Genomic DNA, 24,849 nt, shown 5'->3' on the forward strand with positions numbered 1-24,849 from the left:
GGGGGACCCAGAAAGACATGGGATGAAGTTTTGAAGGCCGATTTCAAGATTTTGAGCTTCACAGAGGAGATAACAAACGACTGAAATGATTGACATTTTGCTGTGCTCAAGAAAACCTGCCCCTTGCAGCGAAAATGATATCCTAAAATCACTGTTATGCTTGTACATGCAAAGCCTAATTTCCTCCTCCTCTCTGACATGGCAAGCATTCCTCCCCACCATCTATGGTGATACACAGCTGCAGTACAAGAGCAGTATCTCACACATTACATCCAATCCATTCCAAATGTCCCCGCTCCCCACATACTACTTCCATTCCTCATCATCATTGCTCACGCTATCTCAACCAATCACCTCCTTTCTGTGCCTTCATCTACAGCTCTTTCTCTTCCTCCTCCCATCTCTGCTATACTATCAACCAAATCCACTTGCATGGCTTATTGAAAGGTTAATGTTTGATAGAAGGACAAGTGCTATGTGGCTGAAGGAGATAAGAGGAAATTAGTGATCAGCTGCTGGAACAAATTCAAGGAACAAGAAGGTGAGAATGAGAACAGGTGGATGATAGGTCATGGGAGGGGAATAGATGGTAGATATGGGATGACATCAACTCAGTTGATGTGATTACAAAAAATGTTGGTGTTTAGAGAGGAGAGGTGAGAAAGATGGGGGAAAAGACATGTCTAGATTATGGAAATGATTTGTCAGTTTTTTGTCTGTGATAAAAGCAGCATGATTGCAGAAATGGTGGAATACAAAAGCTGAAATAAAATGACTTAAAAATTTTTGTCTTACCTTTATGTTCAAACCCAGCATGGTTGATTCTGCTTCAATAAAACAAGTACCTGTAATATTTTACATTCAGCTTACACTGTCTGACATTCTTTGCATCAACTGTTGGCTGCAGATCACAATTTTATGTTTAAAATGGTTTTAAACATACCTCTTATCAGCTATCATTTTCAATCCCATCCCATATCTACCATCATAACCCACCTACAACAGCCCCTTACATATCCCTATATCTCCTTCTCCACAACACTTACACTTTGCACATTATTCTCTTTCTGTTCTATTCGCCTTCCGGGGCCACTCCTATATCTCCCATCTTACCCTTCAATATACTGGTTTTACCCATGATGATTCTCTAACCCCCTCCCATGATCTATCATCCACCTGTTCTCATTCTCACCTTCTTGTTCCTTGAATTTGTTCCAGCAGCTGATCACTAATTTCCTCTTATCTCCTTCAGCCATATAGCACTTGTCCTTCTATCAAACATTAACCTTTCAACAAGCCATGCAAGTGGATTTGGTAGACAGAAACTGAAAGAACAGTGAAATGTGTGTGTGTGTGTGCATACACGCACTCATCTTTGACCCCCTTCACTACTTAGCAACCAATGTTCGTTTGTTTACATTCCTGTAATCTAGCAGTTTGGCAAAAAAGACTGATAAAACGAGTGTCAGGCTTAGAAGAAAAAAACATAAGTACCGGCAGTCAATTTGTTCAGCTAAACCCTTCAAGAAGGTGCCCCAACATTGCTGCAGTCTGATGACAAATAAAAGGTAAGTACCACAAAGCAATCTACTACCATTATATGAGGCTGCTGAGGATTCACTCGGTGAAAAATTCGGGCGACAACCACACATAGTAGGAAACTTGAGTTTCAACAAAGCAAATCAGCTGCTTTCTAGGCCGTTGCCAGCCTACCCTGGCACCTGTGCTGGTGGCACCTAAAGAGCACCATCTGTACGTGGCCGATGCCAGTGCCGCCTTCACTGGCTTCCGTGCCAGTGGCACATAAAAAGCACCAACCGTCCGTGGTCATTGCCAGCCTACACTGGCACCTGTGCCAGTGGCACATAAAAAGCACCCACTACACTCACAGAGTGGTTGGCGTTAGGAAGGGCATCCAGCTGTAGAAACACTGCCAGATCAAGACGGGAGCCTGGTGCAGCCTCCATGGCTTCCCAGACCCCAGTTGAACCGTCCAACCCATGCTAGCATGGAAAACGGACGTTAAACGGTGATGATGATGATACATTCTACAACCAAAAATTGAGTAGTCTTTTGCGAAGCTAAGTACACACACATACATTAATATGTAGATATAAGTTCTTACTTTTTTTGACAAGACATGATTCATCTGTCGTCGATTCTGTTGTGCCGTCAGATTGCTCTTTTGTTGACTTACTGTCACATGGCTCACTCGCCAGATTCTCTGGAGGAACCACAACTTTCAAACTTGAAGCTGAATCCTCGGTCCCCAGGGAACCAGCACGTGAAGATTCTAGTGGAATAACAATCAAATGCCTTTGGCGGCGCTCTGATGCTGTTTTTCTCCAGCTACCGTTTCTCTGTGAAGTGTAAGGGTTCAATTTATGCTGAGGATTCTTTTTGGCATGTTTCTGTTTAAGAAAGATGTCTTTTGCCTGGAATATAGGAACAATTTTCAACAGATTAGAAATTAGGGGATAAAACAGTCAAGAGGTCAAGATAACTATATACATTTTCCTTCATGTTACATTTTCAAAGTCAACATGTTATCAAAACAGTGTTAAAGGGTCAAAAATCAATAGAAGTGACTTTTTTTGGTGAATTTTCTATCCCAAACCCAATCAATTGAATGCCAGCTAGCTGTATGTGATTGGTCGGAGATTTGGACAGTACTAACGGGTATGTGCGCACGCAGCTGTATATGCATGCACTAGCACTATGACCCAGTGTTGCCGGGTCATAGTGCTAGTACTAGAATAGTTTAAAAGAAGGAATTTAGTTAATCCAGTAAAAACGTAACAAACGGTAAATACTTACTTTATCTACCGGATCAACAGTAGCTGTACGTCCCTTACTTTTCAGTGCAGCTTCTCTAAGTGCTAAAAGGTCATCATCACCATCTTCATTTCCAAAGGAAACTTTACCAGCAATAGACTGATCACAAGCGGGCACATCCTTTGTTCGCTGAAAGATTTATTAAAAAGAAGAAAAATCAAAAATAGATACTTAAAAAGGAAAGTATATAAACAAATAAATTATTTAGCTCCGCTAAATTTCATCTTTTTCCTTGTTTCAGTCATTAGACTGTGGCCATGCTGGGGCACTGCCTTGAAGAATTTTGAGTCAAATGAATCGACCCCCAGTACTTTTTTTTAAAACCTGGCACTTATTCTATTGATCTCTTTCGCTGAAACACTAAGTTATGGGAATGTAAACACACCAAAACAGGTTATCAAGCAGTAAGTGGAGGGGAGGTGACAAACACAGACACATGATGAGTTTCTTTCAGTTTTTGTCTACCAAATCCACTCACAAGGCCGGACATTTTTTAACACAAAAAGTTCCAGTTTTAATTTTTTGATATTCCCTGCATTTGTTAACAAAAACTTAATGTTTTTCATGTGGAGAATGTCTGAGATGTTTTTTCTTCCGGTGATTCTATTTTTCTTATTTCTTTATTGCCCACAAGGGGCTAAACACAGAGGGGACAAACAAGGACAGACAAAGGGATTAAGTCGATTATATCGACACCAGTGCATAACTGGTACTTATTTAATCGACCCCGAAAGGATGAAAGGCAAAGTCAACCTCAGCGGAATTTGAACTCAGATCGTAACGGCAGACGAAATACGGCTACGCATTTCGCCCGGGGTGCTAACATTTCTGCCAGCTTGCCGCCTTCTTAACTATTCTATTTTTCTATGCCAATACTTGTACATTTTTTTACGTATATTTAATGGTTCTTTCATCATTACTTCAGAAAACTCAGTGAAAGCTATACTTTGCAAAGAAACTGAGAAAAAGACTATTTTTTTCCCATCACTTTATCATTATTAGTTATTTCTACTTCATACTACTTTCTGCAATAACACTAACTTAACTACTGTTTATAAAGATCCAAGTTATTTAAACTATTAACCTAATCATTTACATTTGTCTAAACTATGTTTCAAATTAGAATATAAACATCCTCAGACTGTCTTCAAGTGCAGCATTCAAACAGAAATATAAATATACCTAAATGTATCTCTTGGCTCAGTTTCAACTCAGCTGAAGATGTTTAGCATATTTTAAAATATATACATAAAGAAAATGTTCCTCCTTCTAATCCAATGTTTGTGCCTCACACATCAGTAATAATACAGACATTTTGTAATTAAGGAAATACTGTTGTTCATGTGAAGTATAAAGGTCATTAAAAAGAAAACGTCCATCCCCTCCTCACCATGGTGGGGACACTGGCAATGGGTAGTGTCAGAGCTATGCCGTCGGGAACTTTGGTTCGTGGTAGGGCCACCCAAGGCGGATTGATCTGACACTGAGTGGTATTCGGGACACAACCCGGCAGAAGGGGCTCTGGTGAAAATCCTCGGAGTGTCTGTTTCGGCAACCGGCAGCTCCTCGGTCGTACTGTCCCTGCATGCGGGATTGTTGGGGACTGCTTGTGAAATCCATATTCCCAGGAAAATTCTTCCACCGCCATGGTTCGAGATGCCTCAAGGGTGGTAGAAGAAGCCGACACAACCCGAACAGGGTGAATATCGCCACAAGTACAAGTAAGTACCTGTTTAGGCAGAGTTATGGTCAAAGATACTCTAATACAGACCCTCCCATTCTCCTTGCTAGTGCATCACTTATCTAATGAGATTTCCCTTTCTGAAATGCAATTCTGAGTGCAATCTGAGAGATGTTTGGTTCATATTTCAAAGATCAATTAACTACACAGTACCAATAAGGATGAGTTTCTATGTAGTTTCTCAGCTTATCTGAAGCAGCAGCCAAGTCTCCTTCAAATCACATAGTCTTAAAAAAAAGACAATGGATGATGTAATGCGGGGTCCCCGCACATACAAATACAAAGGGGATGCTGTTATAACTGAAATGCCTTTACTCATAGCTCTGCTTGATTCAGGCTAAACTGGGGTTAAACAACAACAAATATGTTCTTTCATTGGCTCATAAAAAATATTCTGTTAAAAAAATGGTTAAGTTCCAATGTAGCCCAAAAGCACACGCACGTGTGTGTGTGTGTGTGTGTAAAACTGAAATATGATACTCAGAAAGAAATGGAATGTATCCTTTTGTTTTCATGAACTGATGACCAGAAACCAAAAGTACTCTCACATTATAATTCAAATTATTATACAAAGTGCCAGCGGTACATAAAAAAGGACACCATTCGAGTATGATCGTTACCAGCGTCACCTTACTGGCACTTGTACCCATGCTTGTAGGGTGCCAAGAGCACCATCCGAGCATGAGCGTTGCTAGAGCAGCCAACTGGCTTCCATAAAGGGTACCATTCAAGCGTGATCGTTACCAACGTCGCTTCACTGGCACTTGTGCTGGTGGCACATGTAAAAAGATTCGAGCGAGGTCATTGCCAGTACCGCCTGAATGGCCTCTGTGCCGGTGGCACACAAAAAGCACCCACTACACTCTCGGAATGGTTGGCGTTAGGAACGGCATCCAGCTGTAGAAACTCTGCCAGATCAAGATTGGAGCCTGGTGCAGCCATCTGGTTCGCCAGCCCTCAATCAAAATCGTCCAACCCATGCTAGCATGGAAAGCAGACGTTAAACGATGATGATGATGATGATGAAGCTGATGAAAGGTATCCTTTGCCTTTTATTTAGGAATGGTTTATTTGTTATCTAATATATCCTTGGTTTCAAGGAGCTTCACTCCAATATGAGAATCTTTCTTTGACAGATTGTGTTGAATATTGTGGCATGAAAACAAAAAACATTGCAATACAAAATTTTTAAAAATTGGAGACGGAACCTTCACCAATGTTACTAACAAGCAAATACACGAGTGTCTAAACTGTTGTTCAACCTATAAGAAATGGCATCCAATCTCCCTCAAATCATGCTATTCCATCTGAGAAAAGAAATACATGCTAGATAATGTAAACAGGCGTAAAATGTCTCCAAAAATAGACAAATGACTGAAATTATTAACATCAAAGATCTCAACTGAGAAGGACCTGGAACTAAAACAGTAGCAATATTTAAAGTCATCAACTAAAGACTAAAACTGAAATTTATATAGGGATATACTTACTGCTTTCACTGTTGCAAGAGCAGCTTGCCTCAAAGCTTCCAAGTCTTCTAAGTCCTATAGAGAAAAAAACAGAAGAAAAAAATTTTAAATTCATCTTTTGAACACATAAGATTAAAATGAAGGAAATATCAAATACTGAATCTTCCAGTTTCCCTTATCAAAATAATTGATCCAGCCAGGGAGAAAGAGAAACAAGCATGTATGGAACTTCTACCATTGCCCCTGGATCTGTGAATGGAGCAAGACAAATCCCTGCTCAAACAACACTTAAATATAAAAGTTATACAATTCTGTCTTGAGACCTTTGGAAATATGCTGTGCATGAGAAGACCTGGCAGGACAAGTGGGACCATAACCTGTGGCCTTTACCTGGGATGTAGCCAGTCCACTTATGCATACCTTTCCTCCTTGGGACACAAAACTCTGTTTGTGAAGACCTGTTGAGGCAAGCGAAATCGAAATCGATCAAGAACTCAATGGAAATTGTAGTTGTGATACCAGTGCCGGTGGCAAGTAAAAAGCACCCACTACATTCACGGAGTGGTTGGTGTTAGGAAGGGCATCCAGCTGTAGAAACACTGCCAGATCAGACTGGAGCCTGGTGCAGCCTCCTGGCTTCCCAGACCCCAGTTGAACTGTCCAACCCATGCTTGCATGGAAAACGGACATTGAACGATGATGATGTATATATATATATATATATATATATATATATATGTAATATATCTATCTATATGTAATATATCTATCTATATATATATATATATATATATATATGTAATATATCTATCTATATATATATATATATATATATATCATCATCATCGTTCAATGTCCGTTTTCCATGCTAGCATGGGTTGGACAGTTCAACTGGGGTCTCGGAAGCCAGGAGGCTGCACCAGGCTCCAGTCTGATCTGGCAGTGTTTCTACAGCTGGATGCCCTTCCTAACACCAACCACTCCGTGAATGTAGTGGGTGCTTTTTACTTGCCACCAGCACAGGTGCCAGAGGAGGCTGGCAACGGCCACGATTGGTTGGTGGTTTTTATGTGCCACCGATACGGAAGCCAGTCATATATATATATATATATATATATATATATATATATATAAAACGACTCGCTGTATTTCAACTCAGCTTTTGCTGTTCAACATTCTTTCATGGAGAAGACACCACCTAGTCAATCAACCAGTCAGAAATAACACCCAAATCCCTGTCACACTGTACTCTGTCATCTCAAAAGGGTAAGATTTAGTAGTAGACATATTACTAATGTAATGGGATAGTCAGAGCTGGTGAGATTGTGTTCAAAGGTTTTCTCAAACAAGGCTGAACCGGAGTTAAATAACAGCAACAACAAATTAACAACTATATAACCAGTAAATACACTATGTAAATCTAGCAAACCAAAAAAAAAAATTACAAAGTTTCTATCAACCAATAACAGCAAATGTAACACTACTGAAAGATCATGTTTTTAGATCCACTTAATCACATTCCTTTAATTTTCTCTACACCTTCCATTATAATTCCTAAGACAAAACAAGTTTTTTTTTTTCTTGCTAATTAAGACTTTTCAAGTGCAAATTGCAAGGATTCTTTTACCACAATCAGTAATTATTTTTTCAGTAAAATCAGATGGGAAGAGAGCTCCATATCCCTTCTTTTTTTAAGATTATAGAATGTGATTTGAAGGTGATTTGGCTGCTATGGGTTGTAAAGGCAATGTTCGCTACATATAAACATTTCTAAAAGAATTTGGTATTTGAGCAGATAATTAATTAATAATCCAGTTCCATTCTCACAGAACTCATCATCATCATTGTTGTTTAATGTTTGCTTTCCATGCTGGCATGGGTTGGACGGTTTGACTGAGGACTGACAAGCCAGTAGGCTGCACCAGGTTCCAATCTGATTTGGCAAGGCTTTCTACAGCAGGATGCCCTTCCTAATATCAATCACTCTAAGACTGTAATGGGTGCCTTTATGTGCCACTGGCATGCAAGCCAGTCAGGCAGCACTGGCATTGGCCATGCTCGAATGGTGCTTTTTACATGCCACCAGCATGGGTGCCAGTGAGGCAGCACTGGCATTAGCCACAAGTACAATTTCACTCGGTCAATATATTTGAATGCAAAGCCCCAGTTATTTCCTGGTTTTCCCCCGTTGGGGACCGAAAATTGGGGGTGCAGTTTATACACCGGCAAATATGGTACTTAAAATAGATAGGCTACTCATGGGGCTGTTTAAGTACACCTATGCTTTTGATCATAAGTGCCCTTAATCAGGACTGACCTGGGGCTAAACAGCAACAATAACTTGTTGCATTCCCCTAAAGGTTTCGTATATATAAATGAAATGGTTCTCAGTTCTGATTCTGGGCAAAGCATCCTAGGAAACTTTAAGAAAGAATTTAGGGTGCATGGTCTGGAGGTAAATCACATGAGTTCATTTATTCACTGATTCAAAGTCTGTATGACAATTCTAGAAATTCAAACAATATTTGTGAACGCACAGGAATATAGCAACCTCTTGGGAGCTAATTACATTGAGCACTTAAATCATAAAGAAAGGAAATTCTGAGTGTAACAACTGATTACTAACAGGGTCTTTTAACTAGCTTGTTAATTACTGCACTACACACAATATGGGTGCAGGCATAGCTGTCTAGTTTGCTATCAAGTGGCTCTGGATTCAATCCCAATATTTGGCTTGTCAGCATGTATGTCTTCTACCATAACCTCATAACCCAAATACTGTGAAGGAAACCTATAAGAGATACTAGGCATGGTGCAGGGGATGTAAATAAACCAACACCAGTAGTCAAGTAGTGGTGAGGGGCACAAACACAAAGACACACACTAAACTTCTTTTTACTTCTGACTACATAAAAGGACACCATTCGAGTGTGATCATTACCAGCGTTGTCTTACTGGCACTTGAGCCCATGCTAGTAGGGTGCCAAGAGCACCATCCGAGCATGATCGTTGCCAGAGCAGCCTACTGACTCTATGCTGGTGGCATGTAAAAGGGCACCATTCGAGCATAATCGTTACTAACTTCGCCTTACTGGCACCTGTGCCAGTGGCAAGTGTAAAAAGATTCGAGTGAGGTCATTGCCAGTACTGCCTAACTGGTCCCGTGCCGGTGGCACGTAAAAGGCACTCACTACACTCTTGGAGTGGTTGGCATTAGGAAGGGCATCCAGCTGTAGAAACTCTGCCAGATCAAGATTGGAGCCTAGTGCAGCCATCTGGTTCGCCAGCCCCCAGTCAAATCGTCCAACCCATGCTAGCACGGAAAGCAAACGTTAAACAATGATGATAATGATGATGACTACCAAATCCACTCACAAGCTTTTGGTCAACCTGAGGTTATAATAGAAGCCACTCGTCCAAAGTGACACAGAGTGGGACTGAACTGGAAATCATGCGATTAGTAAGCAAACTTCTTACCACACAGTCATGCCTGCACCTATAAACCACCTCATACCACTTGGTACAATAAGCTCAACTATCTTTTTTACTCTCACAATAAAAAGGTCTGCAGCATTAATCCTGAATATCTTCCAACAAAATTATTGTTTAGCCCCTGGCTAGCCCTTATTCAGCAAACCTATGATCCAGCTGTGACCATTTCACCTTTCTTCAGACACTGTGTGTATCATGCTACATTATCTAATGCATCTCTTTTTAAGATGAGAGCGATTAGAGGGATTTTCCGTCAGTTTAATTTTCAAGGTTAATGTGCGTAAAGAGTAATTTTACTGTAGAAATGAGGTGAAGTTGAGGAATTAAATAGTATACAGCCCTTTAGTACAGAACCAGAGACTGTTATAGCAATGTCTAGCACTATGACCTGGCAACGCCGGGTCATAGTGCTAGTGCATGCATATACAGCTGCGTGCGTGTGCACATACACGCGAGTACTGTCCAAATCTCCGACCAATCACACACAGCTAGCTGGCTTTCAATTGGCATATCAAGTTTCAGGCATTTTGATTGAGTTTTGGAAAGAAAATTCACAAAAAAGTCACTTCTACTGATATTTTAATGGCTTTGCAGGGTGACTGGGGAAATGTAAAGATGTGCACGACCACCCTTGGATGGTTTTGAATGACCATAGAAAGTGCGAGCCCTCTAACTGAAAAATTGTGGATTTGTATAAAGGACACGCACGCACACAGACAGACAGACTTTTTGCCGTTTATATATAGAGAGATAAGAGATAATAGTAGAGATGCAGCATGTCAGAGTGACATCAATGCTTCTTTGTTAGTAGAAGTATGTCAATCAGCACAGCTAGGCATTTTGGTCGGTATGCCACTGAAAATGGTTTTTTATGCTAATGCTACTGAAACGGGGAGTGCACTTGTGCCTTATATAGAGTCTATAGTTCAGAAAAACTGCAACTTAAGGAGTGTTATAGCTATACGGTTGCATTCCAAGATAATCAGAGACTGTGAGGCAATAGCATTTGTAAAGTTTGTAAGTTCTACTCATGGACTGCACGATTTAGTCCCTCGGTATTTAAACCTGACATAATATTCTACCTGCTTTACGTTCAAGCTGGCCAGATCCAGCCTCTTGCACCAACCCTACAATGTCATTCTAACGATATACAACTGCCTCATCAAAATCTCGAAGCTACAAGATAATGCATGGTTAATTCAAAACAAGGTGGATGAATAAGCATTACGTTTGTCACAGTAATCTGAATGCCAAAGGATTAATGCTGATAAGTGGCTCAACTTTCATCAGAAGATCTGTTTGTTTTTTTTATTTACGATCGCAAAAGTCTTGTAAATAATTTATATTTAGAATCTTAACTGTTTACATTAGTCAGTTACTATTGCCCTATACTGCATGGTATCTTTTACCAAAATACTTCAACAGAAGATACTCTCATACAGTGGGCTTTCACACAATTTACCAAATGTTATTCCTCAAAGTTGGACTGGAGGCTATGGTAGAATAGCGTATGGGTACAAGAGCAGCTGCAGTATGTAAAAGAAATTTAAGAAATCCTTTTTTTCTTTTAGTGACCACTAGCAGAATTGCCCGGCGTTGCTCGGGGCTGAATTGCTTGAAAGTACTGTTAATGATTGCACTGAATTATGATGATTATTCAGGCAAATATTGATAAAAGTTTACGGTGGGAGATAAGGACTTAACGATCAAGCGTGTGCCATTGCATTGCTTTGGGGGAACCAAATTTCTGATGAGCATTATAGGGGCACCAACTTTAAGTTTGAGAAAGTTGGTGGTAGTCCGGGGTGCTCAAAGGAATTGAGTACCTCTATTGGATAGTTGATGACGTCCTCTGGGTCAGGAGTTGTATCGATAGACTGATATACATAGACTTCCCCAGGAATGAGTTTTAGCATTTCATCATTAATATGGTGAACAGTTTTATTCCTCGGGGCCAGTATAGCCTTTTTGCCAATCCAATCCATATTCTGATAATTAGCTTGTAGATCTGGGAACACTGCATCTCTGAGATCAGAAGGCGTCTTAACAATGGTACAAATGGAATCGATGGCAATATTACCATTTTCATCCCCTGGTATTTTGCCTTCGCCAAGTGCAAGGAGTGTGTGAGGAAATGCTGCTGATGTGATATTACGTTGCATATGAGCATGCATATTGGTGTGAAGTTTGAGAGTTACTTCCCTTTATTTAAAAAAACATGCATTAAAATGGAAAAAAATGATGGTAAATTATTTGTAAAATCATAGACTCATCGTAGACGCACGCTAATACCCAGAAGGGCTCGATATGAATCACGACTATAAGATACCCGGTTTTGGTTAAACTGCATCGCAAAATGTGGGAGTAGTTAGGAATCTAAATCAGAGTAGACAGACACACAACCTTTCTTTTATATATAAATATTTTCGTCCTAAAAAACTTTGTATGGATTGAATGGTTACCTCTATGGAAATATATACACGCACATTATACATACATGTGTGTATAGATGAATATATAAATACATTTAAATATCTATATACACTTTTGGGCGATCTTTCTGCTACTTGTATATACTTTAGATGTTATATTCGTCCTAAAAAACTTTGTATGGAGTGAAAGGTTACCTCTATGGAAATATATACACACACATTATACATACATCTGTGTATAGATGAATATATAAATACATTTAAATATCTATATACACTTTTGGGCGATCTTTCTGCTACTTGGATATAGGTCTTATATTCGTCCTAAAAAACTTTCGTCACACACTCACGCACACACACACACGCACCCTCACACACACGCACACACACACACACACACGCACGTTAGCTTACAATTTTATTTATATATTTGCGTGTCTATGTGTGTAAAGAGGAAGTGGGAGGCAGAGTGAAAGAGTCACTCACTACAGAAAGTGAATTACTTTCGCTTTATTCGTTGCACACTGTGTGCGTGCGTTTGCGTGTGCTGTATCCCACACTAAGAGAAGCATTTGACTCATACACCACAATGTGAGTTTTCTCTAAATTTTGCTTAATTGGGGTTGAAATTTTAAAAAGTGGACCTGGCACGACCCGATGCATTCTACTCTTAAAAATGCTAGGTAAATTGTAATTGAAGAAATCCTATATTGTAGATTTCTATAACTGACAAAGGGAGGCAGATAAAATCTGCCTTTTATAATAAGAGATATACAAGCTATATTGTTGGCTTGTAAGAAAATATTCATATCATACACATATATCTCTTTCTCTCTTTCTCTTTTACTTGTTTCAGTCATTTGACTGTGGCCATGCTGGAGCACCGCCTTTTAGTCGAGCAAATCGACCCCGGGTCTTATTCTTTGTAAGCCCAGTACTTATTCTATCGGTCTCTTTTGCCGAACCGCTAAGTTACGGGGATGTAAACACACCAGCATCGGTTGTCAAGCAATGCTAGGAGGACAAACACAGACACACAAACACATACACACACACACATATATATATACATATATACGACAGGCTTCTTTCAGTTTCCGGCTACCAAATCCACTCACAAGGCATTGGTCGGCCCGGGGCTATAGCAGAAGACACTTGCCCAAGATGCCATGCAGTGGGACTGAACCAGGAACCATGTGGTTGGTTAGCAAGCTACTTACCACACAGCCACTCCTGTGCCTATATATATATATATATATATATATATATCATCATCATTTAACATCCGCTTTCCATGCTAGCATGGGTTGGACGATTTTGACTGAGGGCTGGCGAACCAGACGGCCGCATCAGGCTCCAATCTTGATCTGGCAGAATTTCTACAGCTGGATGCCCTTCCTAATGCCAACCAATCTGAGAGTGCAATGGGTGCTCTTTACGTGCCACAGGCACAGGGGCCAGTCAGGCGGTACTGGCAATGACCTCGCTCAAATCTTTTTACACATGCCACCAGCACAGGTGCCAGTAAGGCAATGTTGGTAACGATCACGTTCGAACGGTGTCTTTTATGTGCCACTGGCACAGAGGCCAGACAGCCACTCAGGCAATGATCACACTCGGATGGTGCTCTTTAAGGCGACGCTGGTAACGATCACACTTGAATGGTGCCTTTTAAGTGCCACTGGCACGGAAGCCGGTTAGCTGCTCTGTCAATGATAACACTTGTATGGTGCTCTTTGCACCCCGCTACCACAGACGCCAGTCATCGAATTTGATTTTGATTCTGATCTTTGATTTAAATATATATATATATATATACTACAAAATTAGAGAATGGAGAAACATACTTAAATCAATAAAACATCAACTATCCGATGATACCCAATCAATACTTTAATACACCATTACATATGAGTAAAGGCATTATACAAAATGAGATATACAGTAATAGTAAAAAGATAAAGAGATATAAGTAAAAAATTTCAAATATAATATGCAATTAAATCAAAACTGACAGCTGTTTCGGCAGTGAGGGCAGTCATACCTCATTTAACCTCTAAGCCATAAAGGCAGGTATAAATGAGGCATTAACAAGGATGCCCCACGGCCTCTTCAGAGAATTAAATTAAATTTGTTATAATTGTGAAAAATATTATATAACCATATACATATAAATATAAAAATATAAAAATGTAAAATATAAAAACTTATATATCATAATGCTACACTTATATAATATAATACTCATTGGTACAATAAAGGAAGGTAAACAGAACAAAATAAAACAAAATATATATCAGTGTATATATTAATATTAATAAGTACCGATATTATACATATTTGGCTAATAGTTTTTTTAAAAAAACTAACACATAGGGAGATGAAAAATAATAATTAAAACCATGGTTCAGTTCATAAAATTCTAAAGCTATGAAAGTTAATAAAAATTACTATTAATATTAATAATAATAATAATAATAATAATAATAATAATAATAATAATAATAATAATAATAGATACAGTTAAGTTTGCACCAAGTCCATCCTTTCAAGATCGAAATAACTGATCACTGATCACTAGGTAAAGAAAATTTAGATTAATTCGATTGGCTATTGGTTTGAAATTTAAATCACAAAAGAAAATTATATATATATATATAAACACACACACAGATAGATGATAGGAAATGGAATGAATGAAATTCTTTATTTAAAATCACTATAATTGTTTCAATATATTTCTACACCTGTAGTACATTGGTGAAGTACTCTGTAATCATTATCATGCATCTAAGGTGTAAAATACACCTCCTCAAATGATAGTTTAAATATGTCCTTTATTAGATCCTACTGTCATTTCCACTATATGATGACATCAGGTAGCCAATAACTGAAGATGAGCTCTGCATAGCATTCTACAGGGTTTTAACCTTAATCTTATTTAACTATATGAGTGTGTGTGTGTGTGTACACACACACACACACACATGTATAGAGAAAGGGAGAGAGACGGGGAGAGCAGAATGGTATATACATACATATTCTCTAACATACAACCTTCTTAGATTGTAGAAAGGTGGAGAGAAGAGTAGCTTGCTTTAATCTATGTATACACTTCACTCTTAAGTCTTTGAGATATATCACAAATTGTGGGGCAGGGGCACCTCACCTTCAACAATTTAGATCTGCTGATCAGAATCAAAATTAGTACTCCAAGAAAATTTTCTTATAGCATCAAACATTGCTTAAAAACTACAAATTACATTGTATTCATCTTCAAACCCTGTCTAAAAGAAAAGCATAAACCTGATTTTAAGAACAGGCCCAAAACCCTTAGACTTAGGCAGAATAGCATATAGGTCCAAGCACATCTGCATAATCATCATCATCGTTTAACGTCCGTTTTCCATGCTAGCATGGGCTGGACAGTTCGACCAGGGTCTGGGAAGCCAGGAGGCTGCACCAGGCTCTAGTCTGATTTGGCAGAGTTTCTACAGCTTGATGCCCTTCCTAATGCCAACCACTCCGCGAGTGTAGTGGGTGCTTTTTACATGCTACTGGCACAGGTGCCAGGGGAGGCTGGCAATAATATAAAAAGTGTCAAGTGGGGAGGAACAACTGCCTTTTTTCTCAAAAATCAACATTCTTTTACTGAACACAAACACATGCAAGTCACTTGATTTGACTTGCAGTAAATCTGACATTTAGCAGAAAGTGTAATGTTGTTATGACATATATGCTTTATGTAGTTATAAACATCTATCATTTAAGCTACCATGGTTGAAGTAATAACTTGCATTATTCATGAATGCCTATAACTATCAAGGATTAAAACAGAAGTTTATATTAAATGCTTTCTGTGTACACATGCCCCAGCACTACACATAATACAAATGTTCATTTTTGTACTGATTCCATTTGCCATGTCCCAGAGTACTACAGAAGCTATATAGATGGGTTCGTTGATTGGTTTCAGTCACTGAACTGCAGCCATGTTGGGATTTTTTGTTTAGTTGATCACAGGAGTGGCTGTGTGGTAAGTAGCTTGCTTACCAACCACATGATTCTGGGTTCAGTCCCACTGCGTGGCACCTTGGGCAAGGGTCTTCTACTATAGCCTCAGGCCGACCAAAGCCTTATGAGTGGATATATGTATATATATATGTGTGTGTGTATGTTTGTGTGTCTGTGTTTGTCCTCCTAGCATTGCTTGACAACCGATGCTGGTGTGTTTACGTCCCCAGGACTTAGCGGTTCGGCAAAAGAGGCCGCTAGAATAAGTACTAGGCTTACAAAGAATAAGTCCTGGGGTCGATTTGCTCGACTGAAGGTGGTGCTCCAGCATGGCTGCAGTCTAATGACTGAAACAAGTAAAAGAGTATCCCTCCAACCACTACTTATTTTATTGAGCTATATTTGAGAAAACCTCAAAGACTTTTTGAGTCAACACCAGTTTTTCCTTAAACATGGAGGTGAACACATAAATCATAAAAACAGTAGGTTTCTGTACAAGAGTCCATCTACCAAATTCCACTTGCATTTATTAATCAACTTAAGGCTGCAGAACACACTTGGTCAAGATACCCCACAGTTGAATTGAATACAGCTGCAAAGTGAACTTCTTAATGACACAACTTCACCTCTCTCTCTCTGTCTGTGCAACCAGATTCATGTCCAGCAGTATAAACTGGACCTTTCTTCCTTCACAATTCCTTTTTAGCAGACAAATTTCCTTATGACCCTCTTATAGTGAACTAAACTTACTACCCAGCCTTGCCTGGTGAAGTATTCTCGGAACTGTTTGCCAGTTTGTAGAATGGGAATTCACAGTATTTATGCGTGTATATATATTTAACCTAACTTCTAGACTTAAAGTAATCAATTTACATGAGGAGAAACCATTTTTAACAATTTTTATCTTGAAAATCACTTGTTACTTTTGTTTAAAAGTGAAAGAGAGGAGAAAGTGAAAGATGTAGGAACGTGTATATGAAATGGACTTGTGTGCATGTGTGAGTGAGTGAGAGAGAGAGAGTGTGTGTGCCTCTTTCACATACATGAGAACATACATTCACTCACACACACATGCACACGTACATACAAAAAAGATGTACGCATATGTATTGATGCCTGTACATGACAACACACCCCTTCACTCACTCTCTTTCACACACACACACACGTCCATTTCATATACATGTACATACATCTTTCACTTTCTCCTCTCTTTCACTTTAAAACAAAAGTAAATAAGTAAAAAAGTTTTATGGAAATTAACGAGCTTTGGATGATGAAATCACAATCAGTTAAAAACGTTTCTAAATAGAATATTTCTAAAAAGCACCCACTACACTCTTAGAGTGGTTGGCATTAGGAAGGGTATCCAGCTGTAGAAACTCTGCCAAATCAAGATTGGAGCCTGGTGCAGCCAACTGGTTCGCCAGCCCTCAGTCAAAATCGTCCAACCCATGCTAGCATGGAAAGCGGACGTTAAACGATGATGATGATCATCATCATCATCGTTTAGATTAAAATATTGTGTTCATCAAAAAGTCAACAGTTTTTTTCTTCTTCTTAGAGAGTGCAAAGATAATGTGTGTGTATATGTCACAGATAGTGAACATGTGTTTGTGTTGACTGACATGCCATTATATATGTGTGTATTCTGTATGCGTGTTGATGTCACAGAAGTCATGTATTTTTTTTTTCAAGAAATAACAAAAATTTGTAATGCACTGCTGAAGGTAAGTATGAAAATAAATGTGTAAAAAAATTAAGATGAAATATACTATTTCTGAGATATTTTAGTCACAAAACATCCCTAGAATTTTAGTGTTATGAAGATTAGCTAATAAAAGAGGATTTTTCAGTCTGAACGGCAGTTTTTTCTAGCGGTGTCATATGAAATTGTTACCCATAATTATGACCCTAGTATTGATCTATTGCATTTCAATTTAGGGTTAGGGGTGGGGGGGTTTCTTTTTCTCTTCACAAATGTAAATAAACCCAATCTGTTTCTTAAACGAGGGACATATTCAAACGGCACAGAATGTTTTCACCTCAATAGACGTCATTGATTGGTTGAAATTGCAGAAATTGAAGAAGAAAAAAACAACAAATATCTTACAAACTATAGAATTTTCTCAATAAAGCCAAGAGAAAAAGATGTTTTATAAACACATTCTACCAGTATACGAAGTTTAAAAGTGTTTAGTTACGTGGAAATTATTTTAAAAAACTGTCGGTCAAAGTGAAAAGATCCATAAAAGAATATATGACCCACATGTCATTATATTAAATTAAAAATTATTAATAATAAACTAAAAGAAATATAACAATGTAAATACACGAGAAGAAAAAAATCAGCAAAACAAAATTATACTAAAAGTGAAAATACACGAATATTTTCAAAGGGGTGTGCTTGTTTGTTTTGGCACAATACATTAAACCATGGTTTTGCTGTTTCTCAAAGAAGTTTTTAGATTAGTCTCATTAGTTGAGTGGTATTTTGTTGTTATTGCCATGAAAGCCGATAATGCAAAATCTCAAATATGTGGAAAGAAAGGGTGGGAGAGCTGCTATGACTAATTTAGATGATTTTCTGGAAATTCTAAATTACACATTAAGATAAAAATTCTTAAGTTTGTTTTTGATGACCACATAAGAGCTTTACAAATTCTTTTTGGTCCTTCACAGGAAGCTGTTTTATCTTTTCCATTAGATACAATGAATAAGATATGGATACAGTCTAATTTACAACTGTAAATAACTGAGATTATTGAAGCAAATTAGTTGCCAAAAACTACCTGTAAGGTGTATTTAAAATCTAAAAACAAGGGAGATAACTATAAGCTAAGTTGAATAAAACTGGAGTGGTCTTTAAGACTAAACTGATGAAAGCAACAGGCATGTTTCAGTTTTATTAGACCTCCTCAGTGAAAGAGAGAGTAAGACTACGAATAAAAATAGAGTGACAAGAGTAACAGTGACTATGAAGATCACCAATATGGCTGACAGAAAATAGTATAGGGAAACTGTTACCACAATAACTATGCTAGGGTCTCATATATGTAATATAGTGAGTTTCTTCTTCTTACAGCATTCACCCGGGGCGGGTTGAGCTGGCTTCATTCATCCTCAATGCTGCATCTGTCACAAACGCCAACCAGACCTGGCGATTTGAGGCTAACGACCGCGTGATCTCCAACCACTCCTTATTCCAGCGGCGAACGCTGTAGATATGGGGGCCTAGGTTGGGTTCCAGATCAGCCTTGACTCTCATCAGTGAGTTGAAAAACTTTAACCAATGGAAATTATCCAAGCAATTTGTTGACAAAAACTCCCACCTAAGACTGGTTAACAATCTAAAAGCTAGAGAATAACATCAATATCATTATATTGAAATTTTTAGACAATTCAATTCCAATATACATTGTCTAAATCGTTTAAAAAGTTCAGTCAACAGATCTTATTGTAGTTAACTCTTGTTCGTTGTTTTAGTATTTTAAAACACCCTCAGAGGGAGTTTTTGTCAAGTAATTGTTTGGATAATCTCAACTGAAATTTCTCCACTCTTTACATTACATATGCGGTCTTTCTATTAAGTATACAGAAGGCTCACAGAAAATTTCCCCTAAGTCATTTTACTCTTACTCTTTTACTTGTTTCAGTCATTTGACTGTGGCCATGCTAGAGCACCGCCTTTAGTCGAGCAAATCGACCCCGGGACTTATTCTTTGTAAGCCTAGTACTTATTCTACCGGTCTCTTTGCCGAACCGCTAAGTTACGGGGACGTAAACACACCAGCATCGAAGACACAGAAACATATACACACACACACACACATATATATATATATATATATATATGCATATATACGACAGGCTTCTTTCAGTTTCTGTCTACCAAATCCACTCACAAGGCTTTGGTCGGCCCGAGGCTATAGTAGAAGACACTTGCCCAAGGTGCCACGCAGTGGGACTGAACCCGGAACCATGTGGTTTGTAAGCAAGCTACTTACCACACAGCAACTCCTATGCCTATTGTTGATAAAATAATATTAATCATCGACTAATTGAATTTTTTACCTCACTGTTTAATTATTTCTAATTAGCCTTTTTAATCTCTCTGCATTAAATATATTAAAATTAACCTAACACATATTAGGTTTACACTTATATTAATAATGTACTAGCTGGACTTACATCTAACCATATACAACATAGAAGCAATCAAATAAAATGTCATGGCAGGATTATTGCAATTATGAACAAATAATTAAATTTATAAAAACTAAAGTAAGAAAAAAAAATAATGAAATTGGTAATCAAATTGGCACATGCCTTTCATTATCATTGTTTAACATCCGCTTTCCATGCTAGCATGGCTTGGACAATTTTGACTGGGGGCTGGCGAACCAGATGGCTGCACCAGGCTCCAATCTTGAATTGGCAGTGTTTCTACAGCTGGATGCCCTTCCTAACGCCAACCACTCCGAGAGTGTAGTGGGTGCTTTTTACGTGCCACTGGCACGGGGGTCAGTCAGGTGGTACTGGCAACGACCTCGCTCGAATCTTTTTTACATATGCCACCAGCACAGGTGCCATTGGTAACGATAATGCTCAAATGGTGCCCTTTTATGTGCAAAAATAATAAATAGAATGTTATGTTATAATTGAGGATGGATAAACATGATTCCTTAAAACCTTTGAAGGCAATGGCCGCAGTCCAATGATTGAAACCAGTAAAGAGTAATACACATATATCAAAGAAAATGTGTGTGTATGTGTCTGTGTGCAATGTCATAATTTTAAATGTTTATATTATTAGTTTCAAAAATGATAGAATTTTTGATCTGCAAAAAGAATATTTAGAAACCTGGTGCTTCTGTTTCATTAGGTGTGGCTGTGTGGTAAGAAGCTTGCTGCCCAATCACACGATCCCAGGTTCAGTCCCACTGCATGACACCTCAGGCAAGTGCCTTCTACTATAGCCCCAGGTTGACCAAAGCCTTTCGAGTGGATTTGGTAGAAAGAAGCCTGTTTTGTATGTATGTATGTATGTATGTGTGTGTGTGTATGTATGTATATATATATGTGTGTGTGTGTGTGTGTGTGTATCTTTGTCCCTCCACCACTGCTTGACAACTGGTGTTTTGATAAAGGAAATCAGAAAGGTTTGAAATGATTTCATTGGCATTTACTTGTACCAAAAAGCACTTTTCAATAACAACACAGTGATCTCATAAGTGTCACTTGGTGAAAATAAACACAATTACCAAACTTTCATTCATAAGACCATTTATTATTCCGTTTTTTTTGTTGTTGTTGTTGTTTTGTATTTCAAATGCATATGCATATTGTACACCCAATTGCATACAACAGATTGTTTCATTTTCCTCCTAAAATCTTTTATTCACACCTCTCCTTTTTCCTACATAACCATGATTCTGTTGTTGTTTAGCCCCACCCCCCACCCCAGGTCACGTTTGTTTAAGAAGATCCATGACCAATCCATCTTCTTCTCAGTAAAGTATATCTATGACTGCATAACAGAATATGTATGTCATTTTTCTAAGGTAGTATGTGACAGTGTGAGAGAAATTTGGCTGCTATTACTAACTGATTGACCAACCACAAAGAGGATCTATAATTGATCTAATACTGATGATTATACTTAATTAAATCTCAACTATTTAACCACAGACTTCAAACTTTTACAAGAAGTGTGTGATGGCTACTTTCTCTTATTTTTTAACCCTTTCATTACCAACCCGGCTGAAACCGGTTCTGGCTCTGTAGTACAAATGTCTTGTTTTCATAAGTTCTGAATTAAAACCTTCCACCAAACCTTAGTCACAATTTATGTTCCTAAAGCTATCTGAATGATAACAAAGTTATTTTATTAAATTATTTGTTATATTTAAAGTAACTGAAAGAAACAGAGAGCATCTCAAAATAAATACAGTAACAAAAGGGTTAAGAAGCGAAAAACACTCATGGCACATTTAACCGTTCCATTCAAACAGAAGCAAAATGAAATGACGTTATTCTAGAAACAATGAGCCTCTACTATAAATGTCAAGAAGTGAAACATGGTGGTAGTGTTCTAGATATTCTCCATAATAAGAACCAATACAAAATGCTCATATGCTAAAATGGGCAGCTGGGGTAATTAATTGCATTGAGAAATAATTAAATTAGACTAATGCAGAAAGGATAGTGTGAAAATGGATCATGAAACACTGCTTATATGGTTGTATCGATGAGGGAGCCTCTATGTGGCTGCTTGAACAATTAGAAATAGCAACCAGAGCTCCTTCAACTTGTACTGACAACTTTAAGGAAAAGGATATATTGGATTATGTTGTGTCTATGGGTATTGGATGTCTTTTGATTAATAGATCTGCTCGACCAAAGGCGAGCTGGTGTAAATAGCTCTCTTGTAACTGGAGGGAAGGTTGGAGTACATGCAAGAGCATTATTTGTGAAAATCAAATTAGCATACCAAAGTAAGTATCTAATCCTGAATAATAAATTACTGGCTAATTCATTAATTATAGTCTCATTAAATATAAAAATACAAAACAATATTGTTTTTGTTTTAATTTTCTTAAAGAGAAAGTCATCAACATTTCATGAAAAAAAAACATGAAATCTTCCAAAGGGATGAAAATGGTTGGAAATTAAATAAATATGTTGTGATAAATATCATTTGCTGCTTCCGTGCCAGTGGCACATAAAAGGGCACCATACGAGTGTGATTGTTACCAGCGTCGCTTTACTAGCACTTGTGCCCATGCTAGTAGGGTGCTAAGAGCACCATCCGAGCGTGATCGTTGCCAGAGTAGCCAACTGGCTCTGTGCTGGCGGCATGTAAAAGGGCACCATTCGAGCGTGATCGCTATCAACGTCGCCTTACTGGCACCTGTGCTGGTGGCAAGTGTAAAAAGATTCAAACGAGGTCATTGCCAGTACCGCCTGACTGGCCCCATGCCGGTGGCACATAAAAAGCACCCACTACACTCTCGGAGTGGTTGGCGTTAGGAAGGGCATCCAACTGTAGAAACCCTGCCAGATCAAGACTGGAGCCTGGTGTAGCCATCTGGTTCGCCAGCCCTCAGTCAAAATCGTCCAACCAATGCTAGTATGGAAAGCGGACGTTAAACGAAGATGATGATGATGATGACAATACCTATACTATCCTCTTTGTAATATTACTGTCAGTTGAACAATATATCATAAATGAAAGTTTAGAAACTAAGCCAATAGGTTTTGTTTTTTTATTTCCTTGTTATTATCCCTCAAAATATAGGCTTCAAATTTTGTCACGAGGGCAGCAAGTTTGGGGAGAGGGAAAAAGTCGATTAACCCTGATACACGATTCCAATATTGTTTCAAATACTTCACTGTTTTGAACAACCATCTCAACCGCCCACTGTTAGAAATAGTTAGACTCTTTACTAGTTTAGGCAACAACTAAACCAGGTTCTTTACACAGCATGATAAATTGTGTGGTAGAGTTTGTAAACTGGGCAATAGAATTGCAATTTAACCCTTTAGCATTTAAACCGGCCATATCCAGCCAAGTATTCTACCTATTCTATGTTCAAACTGGCCAGATCTGGTCTCTCACACCAACCCTACAATATCGTTTTAAAAATTAACAGCTACCTCATCAAAATTTTATAGCTACAAGATAATGCATGATTAGTTCAAAACAATGTGGATAAAAAAAGCATTAATTTTGACAGAATTATGTGAATGCTAAAGACATTCCAAAAACTTAGGTGAAGAATATCACAGAAACCTATGTTTTTCCAATGCACACCCTAAAAAAATCCTAAAGACTCATCCAACCCACAAATTCCTCTCCAACTATCTCCACGCATTCAGAGCACTATACTCAAAGTCACACTACTCACAAGACAACTTTGCTGTGCTTGCTCAATGTGCTAAACATAGCAGCCAAATATCTTTCACATTACTCCCTATTTTCTTAACCATTTTGTTACCATATTTCTGTTGAAATACATTGCCTTTGTTTCAATTAACCTTGAAAATAACAAAGAATTAAACAAAGAGTTACCCGACGTTGCCCATGTTACATGCAATTGAAGAATTAGACTTTTCTGTTATATTTTCTGTACTGAACTGGAATACCTATGTTTTGAATTTCATCAAAATTGCAGATGAAAGTTATTTCCCTCTTTACACACCCTAAAAAATTGTAATCGTGCCAAATGTATCCCATACTACTGATTTTTATGTGCATATTCCAAAATTCCAGTCTTATAGAACCAGTTAAAAGGATTTTGCTCCTGAAAAATGGAGGTCTTAGAGCTCTAAAATGTGAAAGTTAAGGCCCCTATTGGGGGTGGGCGTATTAATGTCAACCAGAGAAGTTGAATTGTTGAGAATCTTTTTAACTTGGGTCCTATATCTATTGTTTGAATTTCTTTGAAATAGGAAATATGTTCACTGGGTTTGTAAAAGAGAGCAAAGCTACAGGAAATCAAAAGACAAATGATCAGAATAAGCAGTCAGCTAACCTTCCCTAGTCGTTACCACTCCCAATGTAGGATTACTCATTATCCAGGTGACAGGCACAGCCGTAAGATGCATTACGAATCTATAGCAATTGGAAGGGCGTGACCCAACTGAAATCAACATTAACAACTGTGTGACGTGACGGCTTAGGAGAAATTAAAGTGTCACATCTGTAGTTTGCAAATGACCACTATACTGATAATAACTGGACAGAATAAATTTACAATCTATAAATGTCTTTGAATAACCAGTCACTCATCTGGGAAGGCCTTGAAATCAATGTTACCATCTGGGGACTATGTGTGACCCAGTGATAATAAAAAGACTGAAA

The 24,849-nt window shown here is 38.2% G+C and overlaps 1 protein-coding gene across 2 annotated transcripts in view; it reads right to left on the reverse strand.

The window, feature by feature from the left end:
* The window catches only part of LOC115213007, a 47,090-nt gene that overhangs the window by 14,355 nt on the left and 7,886 nt on the right, over positions 1–24,849 (reverse strand). For both annotated transcript variants that reach the window (XM_036503606.1, XM_029781904.2), the window contains exons 2-4: positions 6,067–6,120; positions 2,818–2,964; positions 2,126–2,435 (exon numbers count right to left, since the gene is read on the reverse strand). In XM_036503606.1, coding sequence (XP_036359499.1) covers positions 2,126–2,435; positions 2,818–2,964; positions 6,067–6,120 — 511 coding nt within the window. The remainder of the gene's footprint in view (positions 1–2,125; positions 2,436–2,817; positions 2,965–6,066; positions 6,121–24,849) is intronic.

Source organism: Octopus sinensis, linkage group LG6 (genome assembly GCF_006345805.1).
Source record: "Octopus sinensis linkage group LG6, ASM634580v1, whole genome shotgun sequence".
NCBI lineage: Eukaryota > Metazoa > Mollusca > Cephalopoda > Octopoda > Octopodidae > Octopus > Octopus sinensis.